Below are 21,257 nucleotides of genomic sequence, written 5' to 3' on the forward strand. Positions count from 1 at the left end.
AAGAGAAAGCAGCAGGGAATTGAAGATATTGAGAGGGGAAGGGGGAAGATTCTCATTTGAGATAAAAATATACTCCTTTCAATCTCTGAACACCCAAACACGTACGTGCACGCACGCGCACTTGCACACGCACACGCACACACACACACACACACACACACACACACACACACACACACACACACCCACCCACCCACCCACCCTACGGTGGATAAAAAGTAGGCGGCTGGCAGACAGAGAAGATCAACTGACCCTGTATAAAACCAGGTCTGTAAATAGCTGACCCTGTCCTCTGCAGGAAATTGAAAACTAAATTTCCATACAGGGATCAACAAGGGGCCACAGTGTTATGACTGTTATTATCACTCAAGACTATAAACCTGCTGACAGAGTTCACTGCACTTCAATTGTGAAAAATTTGAATGAAATCATTTAAAAAGACAAAATATAAAGAACAAAGTGAGACAATTTGCCAGTGCAGCTTGTAAAAGAGATACGATAAATTGCATATGAGACGATACTGTATGGTTCTGATGTAAGCTGATGCAACACAGAATTATTACATAAAGCATGATGATGGGCTTTGGACTTAAAAAAAATTGGCCCAGAGTTGCTTACAGTACAGTTGTTCATAAGGTTGTGCTGATTATGTCAAAAGTCTTTCTTTTATCTGTCAGCGAGCGAGATAGGCAGGAGAACAGGAGGAGAGCACTTGCCAACTGCAGCATAAAAATAATAGGGAATATGTTAAAATAGCATCAATACACACTATCAGATATTGTTAGGATAGCTGAGAGCAAAAAGTGATGAGGCATCTCAGCCGTCTTGACAATCCCTCTCTGTCTCGCTCACCTTTCTGTCAGCAGAAATAGAAGCTGAAAGCAGGCATGTAAGGTTTGACTCTGTGTGTCTGTGTGTGACTGTGTGTGTGTCCCGTCTTGTCTACAAGAACAAAATAATAGGCAAGAAAAAAAAGCTGTGAGACAGCTGTTCTGCCATGCTCAGATAAACACTGCAGATTCCTCTTCATGGTACGTATCGGTGGCAGTTCACTTCTGTGGCAGAAGTTATCAGGATGTTCAACTGCGGAAACTTTACAAGAAACCCGACTCCACCCTGAATCTTCCTCCGACACATTCAGGACATTTAAACGAATGATTGAGTACAATGTGACTCCGCCTACGAGTAACACCTACCACTGTGTAAAAGAGTTCGATAATGAGCTTCTTGTTTTCTCCAGTGGGCAGATGCATCTCTTGGTTTAAGTGTCCGTGAGGAGGGTCTTTGAGCCGCACCAGGATCAGTCCCAGAGACGTCCACTGTCGGTGTTTATGTTTTCAGTCTGACGGCGACCACGCACGCTCCCGCCCGACCCAGACACAGAGGGGCCACCTGAGAGAAAACATGTCAAACACAGGATTCTCAGTCAGAGCTGGACATCAACGGCTAACACTACGTTTGTCTGAATCTGAGAGTAAAGTTTCCTGTTGTTCTGACGGCTTACAACCTGGGTTAGAACATTTCAGGTAAATATTTGTGTTTATGACATCTTTACCTCGGCCAAGGGGGCTATGTTTTCACCCCTGTCTGTTTGTTTGTTTGACAGCAGGATTACGCAGAACAATTTCTAAACAGTTTTCAACATAACTTTGTTGGAGGATGGGACATGGGCCAAAAGAGAACCCATTAGATTTGGCACAGACTCGGACTAAAAGGCAGATGGAGGATTTTTATCCACTTTCTTTTACATTTTCACAGATTTCCCAAAGAATAATTCCTGAATCTGGATGAAAAAAGTCAGGCATATTTCAGGGACTGATATCTATGAATGTGTTTAATTTGTTGCAGCTTAAAGGGATTTAAGGAGACTGTTGGGCCTTGGCAGAGGTATGTGCTCTACTGAGTACTATTCTAGTTTTAAAAGTATTGGATAATGCATAGATCAGTATTTATCTTATCGCTCATCGTGACTCAGAAAACAAAGTCAATTAATTTCCAGTAGTTTGGATTAATGTGCTTTTCTCAGGTCTCCCCCATAAAAACCCACTTCAGTGAAACTCACACTCATTCAGAAACCTGTTGCTGGAGTAAAAGACCAAGAAAAGTGAACACATCACACCAGTGTCTCTTCACTGTCCCCCAATGCATCAGAAAACGTTAGAGTACTGCTGCTTGTCTGTAAATCCTTCAGTGGTAATGGACTGAATGTATATATGATACTGTATGATCCCTCATACTGTTCCCTGAGTGCAAAGTAAACATGGAGCAGCAGTGTTTTGCTCCTTTACACCACAGCTCAAACAAACCTCCCCAAAATTTAAGTATCCATCTGGCATTGTAAGGTTTGTCTTTTATCGTTTTATTACATCGAGAAATGTGCCCAATAATTAAATAGGGTTTGTCTTGCCTCAGTTTGGAAAAAACAATACTGTTATCCCTGCTTTGCTATTCTGTTAATCACCTCAGATGTATTTTGGGGATTGGGAACCATTGGTCTGTAAGGTTTAATTTTATGCACTATAATTAAATCAACAACCCTGTGTATTCCCTCCACTAACTTCAAGCTAAATGTGATTCGGGGAGTAAGAAAATATGTTTTGTTCTTAGTGAATTGTTGTTTGTTTAGTGTTTTTCTTTGTTTTTGTGGGCTACTGCTTCTACAGTCCAAACTGCCAGTCACATAACGTTAAGTGATGCGATGACAGGACAACACAAGTTGGTTTTAGTGTCTGACAATGATCATAGGCCACATTTAATGGTTTGACCTGTTTGCATGTCGGACCATTCTCAGTTTTCTGTATCTGCCTACATATGCTCCCTCTCTTGTTCTCAGCATGGTGTGATTTTCTAAAATGGGAGATTTCCAGTGACTGGGGTTGGAAATCCTCTGAGGCTACACAGGAGATAAACCGAAGTGTGATGGACTGTAGCTGAATGAGATCGTTCAGGTTTGAAACAGTCGTCTCTATCTCCTGCTGCTGGAGGGACTAGGACAACATTAGCATGAGGAAAGCAGACATTTACAAAATGACAAGTTAAGTGGGAGGGAAGCTGTAACTGTGTGTTTATGTAACATTTGTATTGTTGTACGTCATGGTTCATTACTTGTTTTTACAAACTATAGTCAATGTGTCTTTATATAGTGTATATATGAGTTCATACATATATTAATCTGCTATCTATGTGAGTACTACTCTAGATACATGATTGGTGTGTGTGCATGTGCGTGTTTTACCATTGCGTTCATGTGTGTATACCTGTGTCCACTCATTTGTCTGGGGGTCGTAGGCTTCTACAGTATTGAGGTACACCTGTCCATCATAACCGCCCACAGCATAGAGCCGGTCGCCAAGGAGACAAACACCAACTGCATCTCTGCTGATGCTCATCGGGGCGACTGCCGTCCACACGTCTGTCTGAGGGTCGTACCTGACACACACACACGCGTCATACACACACTCATTTACATGGGTTTGCACAATAAACTTAATTATTACATCAAACACATTCAATTTCTTCTTCTTCTTCTTGGCTGACAACAGCAGGAAACAGTAACCAGTGGACTCACCTCTCCACACAGTCGCTTAACCGAGACGCCAGGGAAGAGGCCGGAGCATCGTGACCTCCGATGGCATACAGGAAGCCATGCCATGTGGCCACACCCACGCCTCCACGTCTTTTAGCCATAGGAGCACAACTGTTCCACCTGTGGAAGAAAAACAAAAGGGAGACTATCACATAAACTGAAGAAAAAATACAAATTTGCCAACTTAAACTCTTCAAAAATTTGCTTTGTTTTCTTTTGAAAGGGGATTATTGGCCAGGGACTAATAAGAACAACCTCTCGGCCACTCCAGTGGAAACTATAACTATACTGCTGATGTTGTTTGAATGGGGACTGCTCTGGCATCCCTCTCAGGAGCTGTCTCCTCCGATCTGTCGGTAACTAAAGCGAGAGATAAAGCAGGAGACATCAATTCATTCTGGTCAGATGAAGTCCCTCGTCTCTGACCTGTTGGTGTGGGGGTCGAAACACTCCACTGAGCGCAGGCACGATGAGCCATCCCGACCTCCTACCGCATACAACCTGAGGAAGACAGGAAGATGGTGCTACCTCAGTGGACACACACACACACAGACACAAGAAAACGCCGGCCTCACAAAACACGACACACATTTCTGGACTCAGGAAGTCCCTTTTCAATTAAGTGACACTTAAACAGATGGTACATGTGTGTGTTTGTGTATTCATGCCAACACTCATGGGGCCTCACAACCCCAAGCAGTCACTCACACTTTGTATGTGTGTGTGTGCGTGTCTTTATGTGTGTGTGTGTACGTGCATCCATGGATATGGAGTTTCGGGGGGGTGAAGAAAGCAAGGCATCAGAGCCAGTCAAGCAAGTAATGAGCTCCATCAGGCAAGCCCAGAGAATACACAACACATAAATGCCACGCGCATACACGACTGCTGGGCACGGATAACCCAATCCAGTTGTTTCCATATTAATTAGCATCTACAAAGCCTTTCTCTCTAGTGTCTCCCCGAGGCACGAAAATAAGAAGAACAACGGTGCAATGCTGCAATTTTAATAAGCTCCTGTCTGCTGCTGGAGAATTCTGGGGCAAATGAGGAGATTCAAGCCCCGAACTTATCAACCCAGACTATTAAAACTCTCCGTTGGCAATTTATTAGAAACACCTAGTTAAAAGTGATCCAGTACAACAATCCTGCAATAAATCCTCCCTACGTGGAGGTTATAAAGTTCAGCTTTTTTATTGACGTGTTGACTTGTCTGAATGATAACTTTGGAGGATGCAGTTTGTGGCACTGCTGTTAAACTGCACTGCAGTATACTGAGAGGTATCTCTGTTATTTAGCATAACTTACAAAGCTTATTACAAATAAGATGAAAATAACAATGTAAACAAATGCCTGTTTAACACAACACAATTAAAAAGCATCAGAAACTGCAGCCTTCAAAATGACCACAAAGGTGAATCTACAGCTTTGACCTATACTACGACTCTAACAGGGCTGGGCGTTAAAACAATATCAATAATTATTCCAATATAATTTCATCAAAAGCAATACAGCAAAAGTTCAATGTACATGGTTATATTGCTCATGCAGGAGGACGTAAAACACATTATTGATTAACCTCAGATTTGTAACATGTTTTGCTGTTTTTAAACCAAAAATAAATGACATTTTCTGACAGAGAAAAAATATAAAGAACCTAAAATCAGTCATAACATTACATTACATTCATTTAGCAGATTAATTTGTCCAGAGAGTCTCATGACAAATGGATTCAGCATGAACAGGAGCAAGAGGTGCTGAAAAACATTACCACTGTCACATCTGCTGCAGGCCGTGCACCAGTAGTTAATCTTTAACTTTGATGTTGTGTCGATTTAAAGGATTTGTGTTCTCACTTACTTGCCATTGAGTACAGCTACTCCCACAGTGCTTCTGGGTGTAGCCATACTTGCAACAAAGCTCCACTGTCGAGCCTGGGGATCCCACCTGGTACAAAGAGAGTAACCAGTCTTAAATGTTATGGAGTAGTACTTCAACACATCTGTTTCATCAATTAGTAAATTGACGGATAATTGATTTATTCTTCAGGGTAAATTGATTGTTATGTGAAATGCGTCTTATTCCAGCTTCTCAATCTTGAATATTACAACCTTTTTATGTAAATTGGGTCTGTTGGTTGGAAAAAAATTTAATTGTAAGATGTTAAGTTGGACTAGGTCAAAAATTTACACAATTTTATGGCATTATATAAACCGATTGAATAATTTAGAAAACCATTGACAGATTATTCAATAGTTAAATGTGTATTATTGATCACGGTTACTACAGATTCACAATAAGTGGTGAAACGCAGTGATAAGTGCAGCTATGACATTATATATGTGCAGCTGCACCATTCTGCAGCAACATCTCTTTCTAAAAACAGTGTTTCTTCAGCTGTGTGAAATAACCCGTCACCTTTCCACTGTGCTGAGGTAGCTCCAGCCGTCATGTCCTCCTACTGCGTACATGGGGCCTTCCAGGACGGCTACACCTGCAGTGCACAACCACGTGAGCAGGATTAACTCATGGCAGCTTACCAAAACAATATCGGCTCGGACATGCGGCCATACCCGGGGCAATAAGTGTACGGAGTTAGCAGCATGTTGACACCTCCATACTCAAAGGATTTATCAGCGCAAACATCTGTGCTGCCAGATGTGTGTTTGATGCCTGCCTCCCTTCACACACACACACACGCACGCCCACACCAGCACAGCATGCCTAAAAGAATATTGTAATCGGAATAGTAGTTTTGCACAATGAGTAGGGAGACTGTCCTTCATGTACACAGGTTAAATCCACTCTGCTGAAGTGTCCTTGAGCATGACACTGAATCAATCTGCTATAGAGGAGTTCTGGGGCTTGAACTGACCTCTGACCTCTAAAACTCAATTATCGGTGTATTTTCTCTCAAATTGGAAGTGCATTGTATGATGCCAGGATTAGAATTTGAAAAACTTTAATCAATCCTCTTACAAAAAGCTGATTAAGAGCCAGGATCCACACTCAAGATTAAAGTGGCTTGGGAGAAAACCAATTAGAAAACCTAACAACACCCCCCTGTTTGAAATGGACTGATATTTCTCATTCCTTTTCAATATTTACATTGAGCAGTTTTCTGTTGTTAGTGAACTACCAGGGTTAATCCAATGACATTTTGCACACCCCACACACCTCCTGCTCCTGACCAATGACGTACCTTTGCCTCCTGATAGATAAACACGAGAAATAGAGACTGGATCTGCCAAGTATCAGAGACATTTATTCATCCATTCAGGTTCATTTTGTGCTTTCAAAAAAACCAAACCACACGTTTGTATATGATGAAGAAGGTTGACCATAATGTTCTGAACTTCAACTCCATCTCTCTGTCTCCTACTGGACAAACTGCAGCATGTCTGAATCCTACAAACAGCTGTGATTCATAGCAACGGGTAAGGGGTATATCAGCCAACCATTCATACGAGTGGGAGTCTTTTTTAACCATATTTTTCAGCCCCTAACATCTGTCTCCTGTCTCCCATTTGAAGGATACCAGCTGGAGTTCCGTCCTACGTCAAGTCACATGAATATATTTGCTCCAGCCCCATCAGCAGGGATGGAAACATGATACAAGGGTGGACACGCTATCGTTCGTATGTAAATCACATTTGTGTTCCAAAAAGGCTGCTCACCTAAGCCATGCCTGTGTGTGGACATGGGAGGCATGACGCTCCACGTCTTGCTGTGTGGGTTGTAACACTCCACAGTGTTAAGGGTCTTAAGTCCATCTCGGCCGCCCACCACGTAGAGACGGCCGTCAAGAACAGAGACACCAAACTGGAGACGCCGTCCACTCATGGTGGCCACCTGCCTCCAGCTGTCCTGACGCAGACAGTACTGCTCAATGCTTGTAGCACCTGGAAAACACGCAAACACAGAAAATTATTATTCTGCTCTCGAATTTACAGCTGTTGATTTAACTGTGTGGTAATTCTGGAGGCTGCAGTGCGAGGCCCTGTTTTAATCTTGAATCTAATCAGAACATCAAAACCTTCGTGAAGGGAGGATTTACTGCAGAGCTATTGGATTTATACTATTAGATTTAGCCAGTTCTACCCACAAACGGTATATGAAGATGGATGACAGCTCCCCATAAGTGAAGCCAGCTGAGGTATAGGCCATAACCCCTGCCTCATCTATGTTAGTGAATGGGACATGGACTAAATTGAAAAATACAAAGTACACATCAAATAACATTTTTTCAAAGACTATTTTGTTATTTTATGCAGTTCTTGTCAAACTGTCAGATATGCTCTTCTGCTCGTATTTCAGGCAACTTTGGTTGAAAAGTCTAAATGGATAGCTGAGACAGACAAAGCCCATGTTTCCTCGGGATGTCACTGCTATCACCTCCTCGGTATTGCACTGGTTGCACCTTATAAACTGAATATGTAGTGTACTGTCTAGTAGTGTGTAGATTTGTGCCTGTGACTGTTCTACCTTTTGTGGCGTCCATGCCACCCACAGCGAACATGGCTCCTACGGTGGCCTTGCGAGGTCGGGTCCGAGGACTCTGAAGCAGGGGCCGGTGCTGCGGCAAGAGGTGATACTTCATCCCCTCCATCAGCAGCCGCTGGCACTCCACACTGTCCCGCAGCAGAGGGTTGGACTCAAGGTCTGCCAAGAACTGAACACAAACAAAAAAACTCCCACATGAACACACAGGGACACGTGACACCTTCTGTCAACGAGCAGCTGAAACAAATGCGGGGGAACATGTGTGTACTGTGGGTGAGGGCCAGTGTGGGTTACGATGTTGTCACTGATTGTGGATTGTGGAGGTCTGATGGTCGACAGAGAGCTGTTCTCTCATTGATTCAGAGATTAAATCAGACCAGCAGCCATTAGTGTGCACACACAGGCCCACACACACACATAGACAAAGAGCATGTACACACTGATCATCTGACACACTAGAGGACTAATCTGTCCTGAACATCTCATCAGTTTTTAGTCCATACCCTCTAAACTCATCTATGAACACACTCACTGGCATGCAAGGCTCACACACACACACACACACACACACACACACACACACACACACACACACACACACACACACACACACACACACACACACACACACACACACACACACACACACACACACACACACACACACACACACACACACACACACACACACACACACACACACACACACACAGAGAGAGAGAGCCAGGGGCTGTAGCAGGAGGGGTTTCAATCCTTCCACAGGAAATCAGTGGCTGTGAGAGAGGCAGCGCAGCGAGAAGCAAGTTTTCCCAGAAGGCAGGAAGACTAGAAATGTAACATTTACATTTAGATAGGTGTGTGTTTGTTTGCATACGTGTGCGTGAGTCATTAGATCGAAAGCAGCAGAGGTTCTAGACAAGCCTGATTTCTTACAATCAAAATTATTTGAACTTTCCAGAATGTGCACAAATGGCTGCTAGGTTATTTTTACACTCTCAGTTTTCCTCTGTGCTGTGTCCCATAATTCCCAAAACCACGAAAAAAAGGGAAAATCACTTTTCCCAGCCAGACGTGGAGAGAGTAAAGCAAGCATGTTAAATGGATAAGCAGCTTACACGCCAGGGTGAACCCACACTCCAATTCCATGTATAATCACAGAGGCACAAATTAGGGTGAACCCTATTGCGGCATTCATTTGTGTATATGTGAGATAAACAAGGACCACGGTAGAGAGGCGTTTGTCCTCTTCTGTGTTATTGACCCATCAAGCTGTGAAAGATAAATATGGAGGGCGACTCCTGCAGTGTTTCCTCTTTTCCACAAAATTGTGCTGCTCTCTCAGTTTCATTTCACACTTCGCAGAAGAGATGGGTTCTTCGTCCAGTTATAACACACACTCACTTCCTTACACATAAAATCATAACCTGGCCATCCCCCTCTCTCATTTTTATTTAACATCTATCACTTGCCCTTTGTCTCAACTTTTAATGCAAAGCCAGGCTTTACATTATCCACTACACACAAGCACCACAACAGTAGAGCTCACAATATCAGTCATTTAAACAAGAAGTTGGGCAGCACGGTGCAGCGGTGGTTACCACTGTCACATCTGAGGCAGGAAGCCTTCTGGGCTCTGGGTTCGTTCTCTGTTGAGTTTGTGTGTTCACCCTGTGTCTGTGTGGCTTTTGTCTGGGCACTCTGGTTTCCTCCCACAGTCCAAAGGAATGCAGTTTATGCTCATCTAAAAGTTGTGCGTCTGTGTGAATGTTTGTCTCTGTATGTTGGCTCTGCAATACAGGGTGTACCCCGTCTCTCGCCCAATGATAACTGGGATGGGTTCCAGCCCATCGACCCTCAAAGGATAAGAAGTCAATACATTAGATGGATTGATAGACAATCCTCTGAAAATCAATCTGCTTGTATTTTGATAATCAACTGGATGGATTGACAGTCACAATCCCCAGAGGATGAATCCTAATGACTGTGATCACATCACTTCCACCATGAGTGTGACATTCAGGGTTTTATTATAGGATTGGATTGCTATTAAATTTGGCAAAGACATTCATGGTACTCAGAGAATAAATCTTAACAGTCCTAGGGATCCCTGAACCCTGAATCCTGAATCGTCTAGCATCACTGTCAGTTTTTAATTGTGTCCAATACTTTGGTTTCTGAAAAAAAACTTGTTCTAAATAGCTGTGTTTAGTGTAAATGTTGGCATGTAAGCATCTCACCCACTCATATCACTGAGCATTAGCATCCTAGCATCGCGTTTTGTCTTGTTCAAGCATATATGAAGAAAAGAAAAATCTAAGTTCAATTTTTTTTCCTGGAAACAGAATTTGCATTTAGGTTTTAATCGTTTTTTTCATCAGTGTATAGAAAAACTTAGAATCTTACTTCTGCTTTCTGTGTGTGCGTGTCATGAGGTTGATGAAGAAACCCACACACACTTAGATTCTTCTTCATGCTTGTCAGAAAACCGCCTCCTCTTGCTTTTACACACAGCGTGAGAAATGTGAAAGGGGAAGCACACATTTCCTCTTCAGCGTTCCTGTTTCATTCTTTAATCAATCTGAAGAAACTGCCTGAACATGGGCCGTTATCCCCATATGGAAGCGATTATTGTGTTAAGCCACCGCCCATCCACACATGATGCTCAGCTTTTCACTCAGTTTGGTCATTGTGACTAACTACAAACACATTGGATGTGATCAGAAGATATGTTGTAACTAACTCTGTCCTTTCTGCACTGTGTATACACTATATCTGTTTGGTTCACATTGATTTACGGCCACAGATGCTGAGCAGATTGTGTGTGTGAGACAGTGGTAATAGGGAGCCGGGATTAAAAGGTATTAATCTGATGAATTGACATCCACTTGATGAGTAAATCGCATGGTGGCCTAGATAGAGAACTGACTAATTGGTTGATGAAAATTGATTGGTTGTCTGTGTGAGGTTTAGACGTCATTTCACAGCTCCTGAGGTCGCTGGATGTTGATTAATTTGTCCGTTAAGCTTGGTGCTGGTGGTGATACATTGTTAAAGGCTGAACCAATCCTCAGCTCTGTGTCTCTTATTTTTGCTCCCTCTCCTCTGTCACTACCCGCCCAGCTGTACTTCTCTGCCATCCATCTTCTCCCTGGTTACATGTTGCAGCTACTTTGCGATTTCAGCTGACTGGGGCAAAGCCGTATATATGAAGTGTTCGCGCTGTGTACCACACAAGTGCACAAACAGGGAGATGTATAGATGCAGGCTGAGAGGATGTAGAGAGGAGAGGAAGGCCACAAGGGGAGTTTTATCTCGGCACTTTCTTTATATATAGGGAGGGAAATGACTCATGAGGGAGATGAAGAGAACAGATAATTTAGCTGCAGTTAAGAGGGATATCACACTTAATTAAGGTTCAAAAGCGTGTGTGAGTGTGTGTGTATGTCTGTGTGTGTGCGTCTGTCTGTTTCCAATGCCTTAGGCAGTAACTGAGGTTCTGCCTAGCATATAAACTTCTCTGCATCACATTACCAGCAAGAGACACTGCTACACTTGGTGGTTAGAGGAGAGAGAAGTGTAGAAGTACATGTGTGCACACACTCAGATACACACACACACACAAAACAAACACAAGCACACAACTGACGGAATAATGGTTGTGATCTACAGTTAGCGTAATGACTATAGTCCCTGCAATTTCCTAAAGAGGTTCATGAAAGAGAGTGAGAGACGGATTGGAGCCAGAAAGAGGAAAAGAAGAAAATTTGACCGTGGAAAACAAGGAACCGATCATTACTAGGAAATCTAACACAAACTCTCTCCTCCTGCTTTGACAGATGAGAAGACATGAATAACTATGACAACACTCAACAGTAGTCAGAGTTTCACCATCATTATAAGGCTCAGTATCTTTGAAAAGTGAATCAAGTGAAAAATTATGCTGAGGGTTCTCTCATGATCTGGAGAGAGAAAAAAATGGATTGGTCCTGATATAAGACCAGTATGTGCATGCCTGTAAATAATGACTCTTTCAGAGTTATTCAGCCTTTAAAGTGTTTTGGTTAGTCCAGATTAAACTGGAGTTTCTGAAGTCTGGCGTAACACATTCTGCTGCCACAGAGAAAATAAATTCACCACGTGTGAAAGTGGTACCGATCTGACCCATCTACATAAACACTGCCAACATCAATCTAAAATCAAGTGTTTAGAATTATTGTCCTATTCTCTGTGAGATTGACACAGTGAGGCACCAGAAAAATTGTAATCTGATTATTAGATAATTATTAAATAAAAATAGCACGTTGTAGCTCTTGGCAGCTCTCACCTGTGGCTGCAGCAGCGGCAGGCGGATGTGAGCAAGCAGCATGGGTAGGTGAGGTTGCCGAGTGGTGCAGTCATGACCGACCCACGTTAGCAAAGAGGTTACAACAGTCTCCTCATCAGGCACGTTGATGTCATCAGAAGTGAGCAGCCTCTCCATCTCGTCCATTGGGAGCAGCAGGAACTCCTGGCCTCCCACCACCTCTAAAAAGTGATCCTATAGGGCGGAGAGATAGTCAAACAACGGACGAAATCAATGCAAGAGTAGAGAGGAAAAGACAAATTAGTTTCTAAAGAGTAACAATCGATGAATAATTTATTGCAGAAGAGAGAGGAGAATTGAGAAGGGGGGAAATAAATCCGGAGGTTTGGCCTGGAGACGGAGATCAAGGGTTGGGAGGAGGTGGTGACATGAAAGGAAATGAGGGCTTGAGAAAGGTCAGAGAAAGATGAATGAGGAAAGCTGGAGCAAAAAGGGTGAGAGAGTGGGGCTGCAACCTACCATCATTGTCATTACTACTTCGACCGAGGAGGTTGTTTTTATGTGTGTTTGTTTGTCTTATTGTGCGTTAGTTAACATGATTGTGCAAAAATGTGTGGATAGACTTCCACAAAACTTGGAAGGTTGTTGTGTGGGTCAGGAAAACAAACCCACTGAATTTGGGTGCAGATGCAGATCAGTGGGCAGATCCAGGAATCTTTTTATATATAATTTAGATTGTGTGTAATTGTGTGGACAGTGACACTAAGCAAGGCAATCATAATTGAAATAATGGTTGTTAGTGTTATACTGTGACTAATAAGTTGGTCATAGTTATTTTTTCTTATTTCGGCTTTTTTTTATGTTTAGGGAAGTATTACTTGTGGGAACTATAAAAGGAGAGAAAGAAAATGTAAATGTGACCTGGTTCCCACTTAAATAGGCTGCACTGCTCTCTACCAAGTCACGCTATTGTGTAGCTCCGTAACAATCCTTTGAGTTTTTCCTGAGTGTGGAAATATATGTGTGGAAATTCATTACTGCCACAGTCAAACCCAGATAAAGCCACCTTTACGACATAATTACCGCATATTAAAGTTTAAGAATAATCCACTTAGAGAGAAAGAAAGGGAGGAACAGTGACATTGACGGAGACACACGCACAGAGGGAGGCTGGTTGAGGAGAACGGCACGTAAAAAGATAGGAGAGAGAGCAAGAAAAAGAATAATCAAGTCGATGAAGGAGCTATTTCACTGTCACCATAGCAACCCGCTGCTGAAAACAGCCATTGTGGCGGTAATGGTGTGTGGCGCTTTGTGAAAGATGAACCAATTTGTTTCTCAAAATAACATCAAGGCTGGAAGATGACCAAAAACATCTCAGAGAGGGATACTTAACAGAGGTGGAGAAGGATAGTGGTGAAAGGAAAAGGGGACAGAGAACCTGAACCAGGTTTCAAATACATTAAATAACATCGGCTGTCTCCCTGAATCTACATCATTATTTTATCATGTTTCATGCATGTGGCGACTCTATAGGCGCAGGAGGTAGAGATGTAAAGCAGCCGGGTACATACCATAGTGTAGGCGTGAGCAGCCCTCTGCAGGTCGCAACAGCCCTGAGCGTCAGCGTAGGAGCGAATGCCCAGACAGTTGGAGGGGTGGAGCTGCTTCATGAGGAAGGAGCAGCAGGCCTGAACGACAGCGGACAACTGCAGCAGGCAAGAGGCTGACAGCAGAGATTCGATGGTGTCCTCCCTCAACTCGAGACGCCCTGAGCAACAGACAGAGGGAAGGGATGAAGTAGACAGATAAAGAACAGAAAGGCACCCAGAGATGCTGTCCTATCTTGGCAGTTTAAAGACAATGAAAAAGAGTATTCTGGATCCAGCTTAATCAATAGTGGCATAGTTCAACAATAGTACTTTTACTTATTTACTAACTATAGGGATGCTCGGACAGTACATACCTCTGCCAGAGTCTAACACCATACCTTAATGAAAAAATTGCTAGATCCGCAGATTTATACAAATCTGCTCGAAAATCGTATAGATTCTTCCTCAACAAAATTTCAGGGAAATCTGTCTTTTTTTAGTAATTCTGCTAAATAACAAACAAATGTGGATGAAAACAAAACCTCCTTGGCGCTGGTAATACTGCAGTACATGTGTGCGTACCTGTGTATGCATACTGCACTAAGACCCACAACGCATCAGGGTCTACTCCCTCCATTTTCACCTCTTCCTGCTTGGCCTCCAGCAAATCACTGGTGAACATGGCCGCAAAGTAGTCGGATACAGATGAGAGGATGAGTCTGTGGGAGGAGAGAGTGTCAGGCGTTAGTCAGGATGGACAGCTGTAATGGAGGAACAGAGGACTCTGACCTTGCTGGCAAGACAAGTGTGGGAAGAAGGACAGAGCAGCCCGGACATGAAGACACAACCAGACAACACACATCCTGCATCAGCCCGTTTGTCTGTTGGTTTCAAAGCTTCAGAAACCAGCTGCACCTCCTTCAATGTGAATGACTGAGTGCCGAGGGCACGTCCTGAAAATACTTCTACACCTCTTTACAACGGCCTTTTTCTCCCAGTTCCAATGTGGCTGTTTGTATTGTTCAGATGTGGTCAGAGTAACTGACAGTTGGTTACACAGTCTACTGATACATGACTGAAGGTCACAAGAAGCATGTGTTTTCTACTATGACCAAACATGTGCAAGAGAGGGAAATCAGAACTACACACATGGCTGGGGTGCAGATTTAATAGAGCAGATGTAAGAGGTAGGATCATAGACTGTATATAAAGACAGAGGACACATCCCCACTTCCTCCCACTATCCAGAAATGGAAGCCAAAAATCTCAGATTCAAACGCTGCCATCTTTGGCTGAAGACGCTATTTGGAGTCAGAGTCTGCACAGAAGCAATCTGGGGATGGAGCTATGGTGTCAAGGCCCCGCCAATACACAAATTCGACCAATCATGAGTCAGTCTCAGCTGTCAATCATGACGCTTCAGCCAGCTTTAAATTTATAGTATCAGATAAGTAATTGAAAACAACCCTAACCCTAACCCTAACCCTTTTTTTCAGGGTGGATTAAAACCACATGAACTTACATCAGTGTGATAAAAACCTAAAATTTCAGAAACCATCTTTGAGGAAAAACTGTAGCGTTTGAGCTTTTCAGTTTGACCCAAATCCCATCCACTAACATGGAGGAGGCGGAGGTGTATGACCTCTACTGCAGCCAGCCACCAGCAGGCAAACAATAACAAAACTATAATGAGGTGTGCATTAACCGTGACAGATAATGTCTCGTCACATATGTGTGAGGTTTTCAGAATACTAAACGGAAGGTGTCTCCACTGACTCACACAAGAACAAGCAAAGACTTTCATGTTTTACAGGGATTCTCTATCGTTGCCTCTGACAGATTTAGACTTAAGCCCCTTTACATTACTGTGACGACAACTTAATACATCAGTCTCTCGTCTGAATAAGCATTTTCGTCCCTTATTTTTAACCTAGCCATATCTCTGTAAAACTTTCAGCAAAGCACAAGTTGGAATTAATTCTGTCACATTAACATAAAGGCGACTGAAGGTCAATGCAAAACATTGCAGGGAGAGAGGTGCACATCTTGTAACATTAGGACCTTCCACACTTCTCCATATAGTTATAGGAGGGCCAACAACAGTATAGAGTAAATAGACTGTAATTATAAAATCCTACATGTACTGTACAGCAGACAGGAATTAAATGGCTCATTACTGCAAGTAATATTTGACTTCTGGCTCTTGTTAGAATCCTTAATATTTGGACCCTCTATCCATACTCCTCCATATTCCTCTCCGAAGAGATGTAGAGGTATGAGGGAGAACAAATCTGTGCAAACAAAAGCGTTGCATGTGCCTAAGGCCTCTCCAGATGTTTGTACACACTGAGAATCGCACTAAGAGTTAGAGCTTCAGACGTTTAACTGCAATTTTCCTTGGTTGCTCGATCCGTTGTTCCTCAAGTTCACATGACAAAGTTTACTTAGACACTTATACACTAAATATGAATGGATGAATGTGTGATTGAAAAAGCGCTGCATATAAAATGTATGAAAGCGTGCGTGAATGTGACTTGTACTGTAAAGCGCTTTGAGTTGTTAGTAAGACTTGAAAAGCGTTATATAAATAGTCCATTTGCTATTAGAGGGATTCTAAATTATAGGAATTTAGATGTTGGCATCTTAACATCCGGATATTCCATGCCATATTTTCCAAAGAAAGAAGAATGAAAAGAAACACTAATAACAAAAGGCAAAGCTGCTCAAAGGTCACTACTGTAATTTCACTTATGCTGTGTGTCAAGTCTCCGTCTCGTTATTACATCCTCTAACTCTCTAGAGATGTTTTTACCCTGACTGTCCCCTGTTCAAGGGCTTTAACTAATCTGTACCTCTCCCTGCCTTTAGTTACACATGGCTTGTTATGTTGAGATATTAAAGTCTTAATTTCTCCACGTAATTCAACGAAATATTTTATTTTATTTTTTATTTTTTTTAAAGACACAACCACAGCCAAATCAAGTCCTGGCAGGCATGTACCAAAAAACTGAAATGCCAATCCCTACGGTCAGATGGGAGATTATTCAATTTACATGTGTCGGTCGCAGCAGCTGAGCTTGTGGAGGAGAAACGGAAAAGAAAGAGAGGAACATGTTTGATGTAAGGTCAATGAAAAATAAAGAGTTGTGAGAAAAAGATAGATGGCGAAATGAAGAGAAAGCCGGATGAAGGACAGAGAAGTATTATCTATAAGGTCACTTGGAAGAAGGCATTTACTTAATTTTCCCCTCACAACATTCCATTACCCTTTCATGTCACCATGAAGTTCATCACACGCACACGCACACACACACACACACACACACACACACACACACACACACACACACATGTATATATCTAGGTAGTTAAAAAGTACCAGAGAGTAACTGTTAAATAATTCACATTTAGCATTTTTCCTTCCTTGCTCTTGGAAATGTCTTCGTAAATGAGGTGGTGAGTGAGGGATGTCTCTTTAATCCTCCACAGGATTCACTATTTTTCAAGTCGTGAGTTAAATACAGATTATAGGACATATATTGATCACAATAAATCTCTCATTAAAGCTCTGTTTGATGCCCATATTCGTTCTTTTTATATTTTCCATATTGATTTATCTTAAATCGTACTGATTTTCTGTTTTCACTGTTTGCATGTCCTTTGTTGACTTCATGGTCAGCAGACTTGTGTGTGTGTGTGTATTGTGCGCACACACTGAATATGTATGAGCTATGTGGTTGTGTATAATCTCATTACTGAGTGTGACACTAGGACCTTGACAGATAGCCTAAAGCGCAGATGAGCAGTGCGTATGTATGTGCATGTGTGTGTTTTAGAGACAGAGATGTCAAAGACGTGTAGCTGTGAGCGAGTCAAAGAGCATGCAGTAGTGGGCTATTTATTTTACACACAACACAAATGCAGCGTGGTGAAGACAGAGACATGGCAGGCGGTGTGTCACACTGTAGTGGAGAGTAAGATAGCACAGAGAAGACAAAATGCCGGAGTGATGACAACAGGAAACAGATGAGTTAGTCTCAGGAAAGAAGGGGAAACTGAACACTGTATCTGTTTGATTGTGGATGTGCTGCCTGGTAGAGATACAGAAGTGGAAAAACCGATAGATGAAAAACAAGTGGAGGGTGGTAGGAAAGACTCACTTCATAATTTAGACTTTTCTCCACACTTACTCAAAAACACAGCTACAGGAGCTGCACAGTTTTAGTGATGCTTATTGAGAGGCTGCAACATTGCAATCAGTCGATCTGTCAGCGGTCAGTACACCTCTTTGGTACAGACTGAAACATCTCAACATGTAGTGGGTGGACTACCAGAGCGTGAATCTAATGGGTTTGGTAATCCCCTCCACCAGCAGCAGGTCAAAGTCACAGACAAACAAAACATCCGGTACAACTGCAGTTCCGTGTTTGTTCAACTCTCCAGCCCTCAGTGGGGAGTAATGAGCCCATTTTGGTTTGGTGGGTCACCACATGATGCCCAATGCACTCGAAAACTTACTTGGACGAGTAGTACAAAGTAAAGATCTTCTGCCTCGAGAGAAAGGGTGGAGACTAACTGATTGGTACACTAATGTTAAAGCGTCTAAGGCATCCTGTGGGAATGTCTCTAATGCAGTGGAAGCATATATTGATTCATAACAATGGTACACACGACTTTCTTCAGCAATATTAGCTATAATCATCAAAGGTAGCATTGTCCACATGGGGGTATAACATTTTTTACTTTAAGGTTATGTGTTGTAGGGTACAGCCCCAGAGACAAAAAACTGTGCTATATATTTTGAACGCACATATTGAGCCTGAGTTTTGCTGTTTGCAACAAACTCCACAAGAAACAAGGAGCTATACACAGCCCCAGTGTTCAGCACGTACGCTACATTTGTTTGTGTGCATGTAAGATGGAGGGAGGGAGAGTAAGGGGGTGTATGTTTTGTTCCCAGAAAAGCTCCTTTATCCTACACATACACTAAATCAATTGCAAACAAAACAAACACTTTCAACCAAAGATGTCTTCACACTGCCACCCTCTTGCTGGCACGCACACACTCACACACAGCTTCAGACACCAACCACTCTCTTTTACATACACCATTAAGATTCTTCTACAGCAGGGTCTTTTGTTTGTCACCATCTGTGCCTGGAGGACCAAATCAAACGAGGCAGAAGAGGAAGGCGGTGAGAGAAAAGGAGTCTTTCTGCTAGTGGAGGGCCGCTCCTCTGTCTCATCCTCGTGCAGATGGACCGTGCTGCTGCACCAGTGGCCACATGCCCAGAGAGCGACAGCCACAGAACAGGGTAGTGAGAGGCCTATGAGGTGGATGACAGGCACGTTTGTGTGTGTGTGTGTGTGTGTGTGTGTGTGTGTGTGTGTGTGTGTGTGTGTGTGTGTGTGTGTGTGTGTGTGTGTGTGTGTGTGTGTGTGTGTGTCTGTGTGTGTGTGTTTATATTTGATACATGATTCAGAGGCTCATTTTTAAATGTGAGACAGAGTCTACAGAGATAAAAAGGGGACTTTCATAAGCATGAATGTGGTTATGCTACATTTCCAAACAGTATCCTGTGTGATCGGTGTGTGTGTGTGTGTTTGTGTACAGACGTTGAGGTATTTGTGGTACCACATGCACATGAGTGCACATGTTTGTTAACACCACGCAGAAGGTTTTATGAAACCGGCAGAGAAGAGGAAGTAGCCAAAATATGTAACGTGTCACTTCTCTTTGCTCCTACCTGTGTGCGGGTATCCGCCTCTCTCCGGCCACCAGTATGACATCACACAGCTGACGGCTCCTCAGGTAGCCCTCCATCTTGCGGAAGGTGAGGTCGGCGTGGGACATGGCGGTGAACATACAGTCCTCTGGGAATGCACACGGCTCCATCGACATGCACGAGGAGAGTGTGGCGCTGCTGTTGGACGTCCTGTATGCACGCGGTGACAAGCAGACAAGGACCGACATTCACACACACACACACACACACACACACACACACACACACACACACACACACACACACACACACACACACACACACACACACACACACACACACACACACACACACACACACACACACACACACACACACACACACACACACACACACAGAAAAACAAAGACAAGGAGACAGAAGCTTAGAGTGCATGTGAAGACACAGATTTTCTTTTGTATAAGACAAAGGGACAGATGTGTGGAGAGAGCTACACCAGCTGCTCCATGTCTTCCATGTGTCACCTTCTACTTTGTGCCATTCCCTCACATGTATTAGCTCTCTTCTTTACTTTGAGCAGGGTTACAGTGTGTCGCCAGGAGCAGACAAAAGCTCCTTAATGGTCCAATTACTAGGAGTAAATGGCCAGATAAATTTAACCCACTTAAAAGAAAAGCTGCCAATTAAATAGCTGTGGGAGCTGAGCCCATAGGATAAGCAGTGATTTACTCTGCTCCCTAATGGCAACCAGTTTCCAAGTAACTACACTGACAACTAGAAACGAAGCAGAGTTTGGGGCTTCAGCATTCGTTATCGGCTGGTGAAAGTGTAGAGGCCCAAGGCTGTTAGGTCTTATTCTTCCTGTCAAAGCCGATGAGATTTGTGTATGTATAAGAGAGAGGGCTGGTGTGTGTGTGTGTGTGTGTGTGTTTTCATCAAAGATAAGCACTGATGTATACCTACCCTGTGAATCATCAGCCATCATGGCTCCCAAACCAGCATTTAATTTATGAGAGCCTGAGTTGTTACCTCCATTTTTTATTTAACGGCAGAAGAGGCAGGACTGACTCGACAGCCCAAAGAGATAAGAAACGTAGTGATACTCAAAGGAAGATATCCCCGAGCAGCAGAAGAGAAATGCATTTTTCCATCTTTGGTAATTTGTTATTTTCATACATGTTTGGAATGTGGTTACATAATATGATGTTATTCCACTTCTCCAGTTACTGTTACTGTCTATGTTTGTCTGCTCTGTATGTGGCATTTACTGCACGTCCTCTGTTATTTTATTATTTTCCAGTTAATGGGTTGTCCTTTTGATTTCATCCTTATATGTTCAATATTGTGAATATTTCTATTCAGGATCACATAACTTCAGTTAATGTGAAAGGGGTAACTTGTGATCACAAACCAAGAGAGAATTATCATCAGACTATGCTGCTCCGGGAGGCATCTTTCAGATTTTCCCTCCGTCTGAAAGTTTACTGTCAACACTCTCATCAGCATCAAACAGGAGACCGACACAGACAGGGACTATCCGATGACCTTTG

At 42.9% G+C, this 21,257-nt stretch overlaps 1 protein-coding gene across 5 annotated transcripts in view; it reads right to left on the reverse strand.

The window, feature by feature from the left end:
* Positions 1–554: 554 nt before the first annotated feature.
* klhl5 (kelch-like family member 5) overlaps positions 555–21,257 on the reverse strand; it is a 45,295-nt gene continuing 24,592 nt past the window's right edge. For all 5 annotated transcript variants that reach the window (XM_053419524.1, XM_053419522.1, XM_053419523.1 and 2 more), the window contains 12 exons: positions 19,729–19,917; positions 14,564–14,700; positions 13,964–14,160; positions 12,411–12,623; positions 8,069–8,255; positions 7,261–7,485; positions 6,002–6,077; positions 5,444–5,530; positions 4,013–4,087; positions 3,569–3,706; positions 3,258–3,429; positions 555–1,392 (listed from right to left, as the gene is read on the reverse strand). In XM_053419524.1, coding sequence (XP_053275499.1) covers positions 1,330–1,392; positions 3,258–3,429; positions 3,569–3,706; positions 4,013–4,087; positions 5,444–5,530; positions 6,002–6,077; positions 7,261–7,485; positions 8,069–8,255; positions 12,411–12,623; positions 13,964–14,160; positions 14,564–14,700; positions 19,729–19,917 — 1,759 coding nt within the window. In that variant the 3' untranslated portion in view covers positions 555–1,329. The remainder of the gene's footprint in view (positions 1,393–3,257; positions 3,430–3,568; positions 3,707–4,012; positions 4,088–5,443; positions 5,531–6,001; positions 6,078–7,260; positions 7,486–8,068; positions 8,256–12,410; positions 12,624–13,963; positions 14,161–14,563; positions 14,701–19,728; positions 19,918–21,257) is intronic.

This window comes from Pleuronectes platessa, chromosome 3, assembly GCF_947347685.1.
Source record: "Pleuronectes platessa chromosome 3, fPlePla1.1, whole genome shotgun sequence".
Classification (NCBI taxonomy): domain Eukaryota; kingdom Metazoa; phylum Chordata; class Actinopteri; order Pleuronectiformes; family Pleuronectidae; genus Pleuronectes; species Pleuronectes platessa.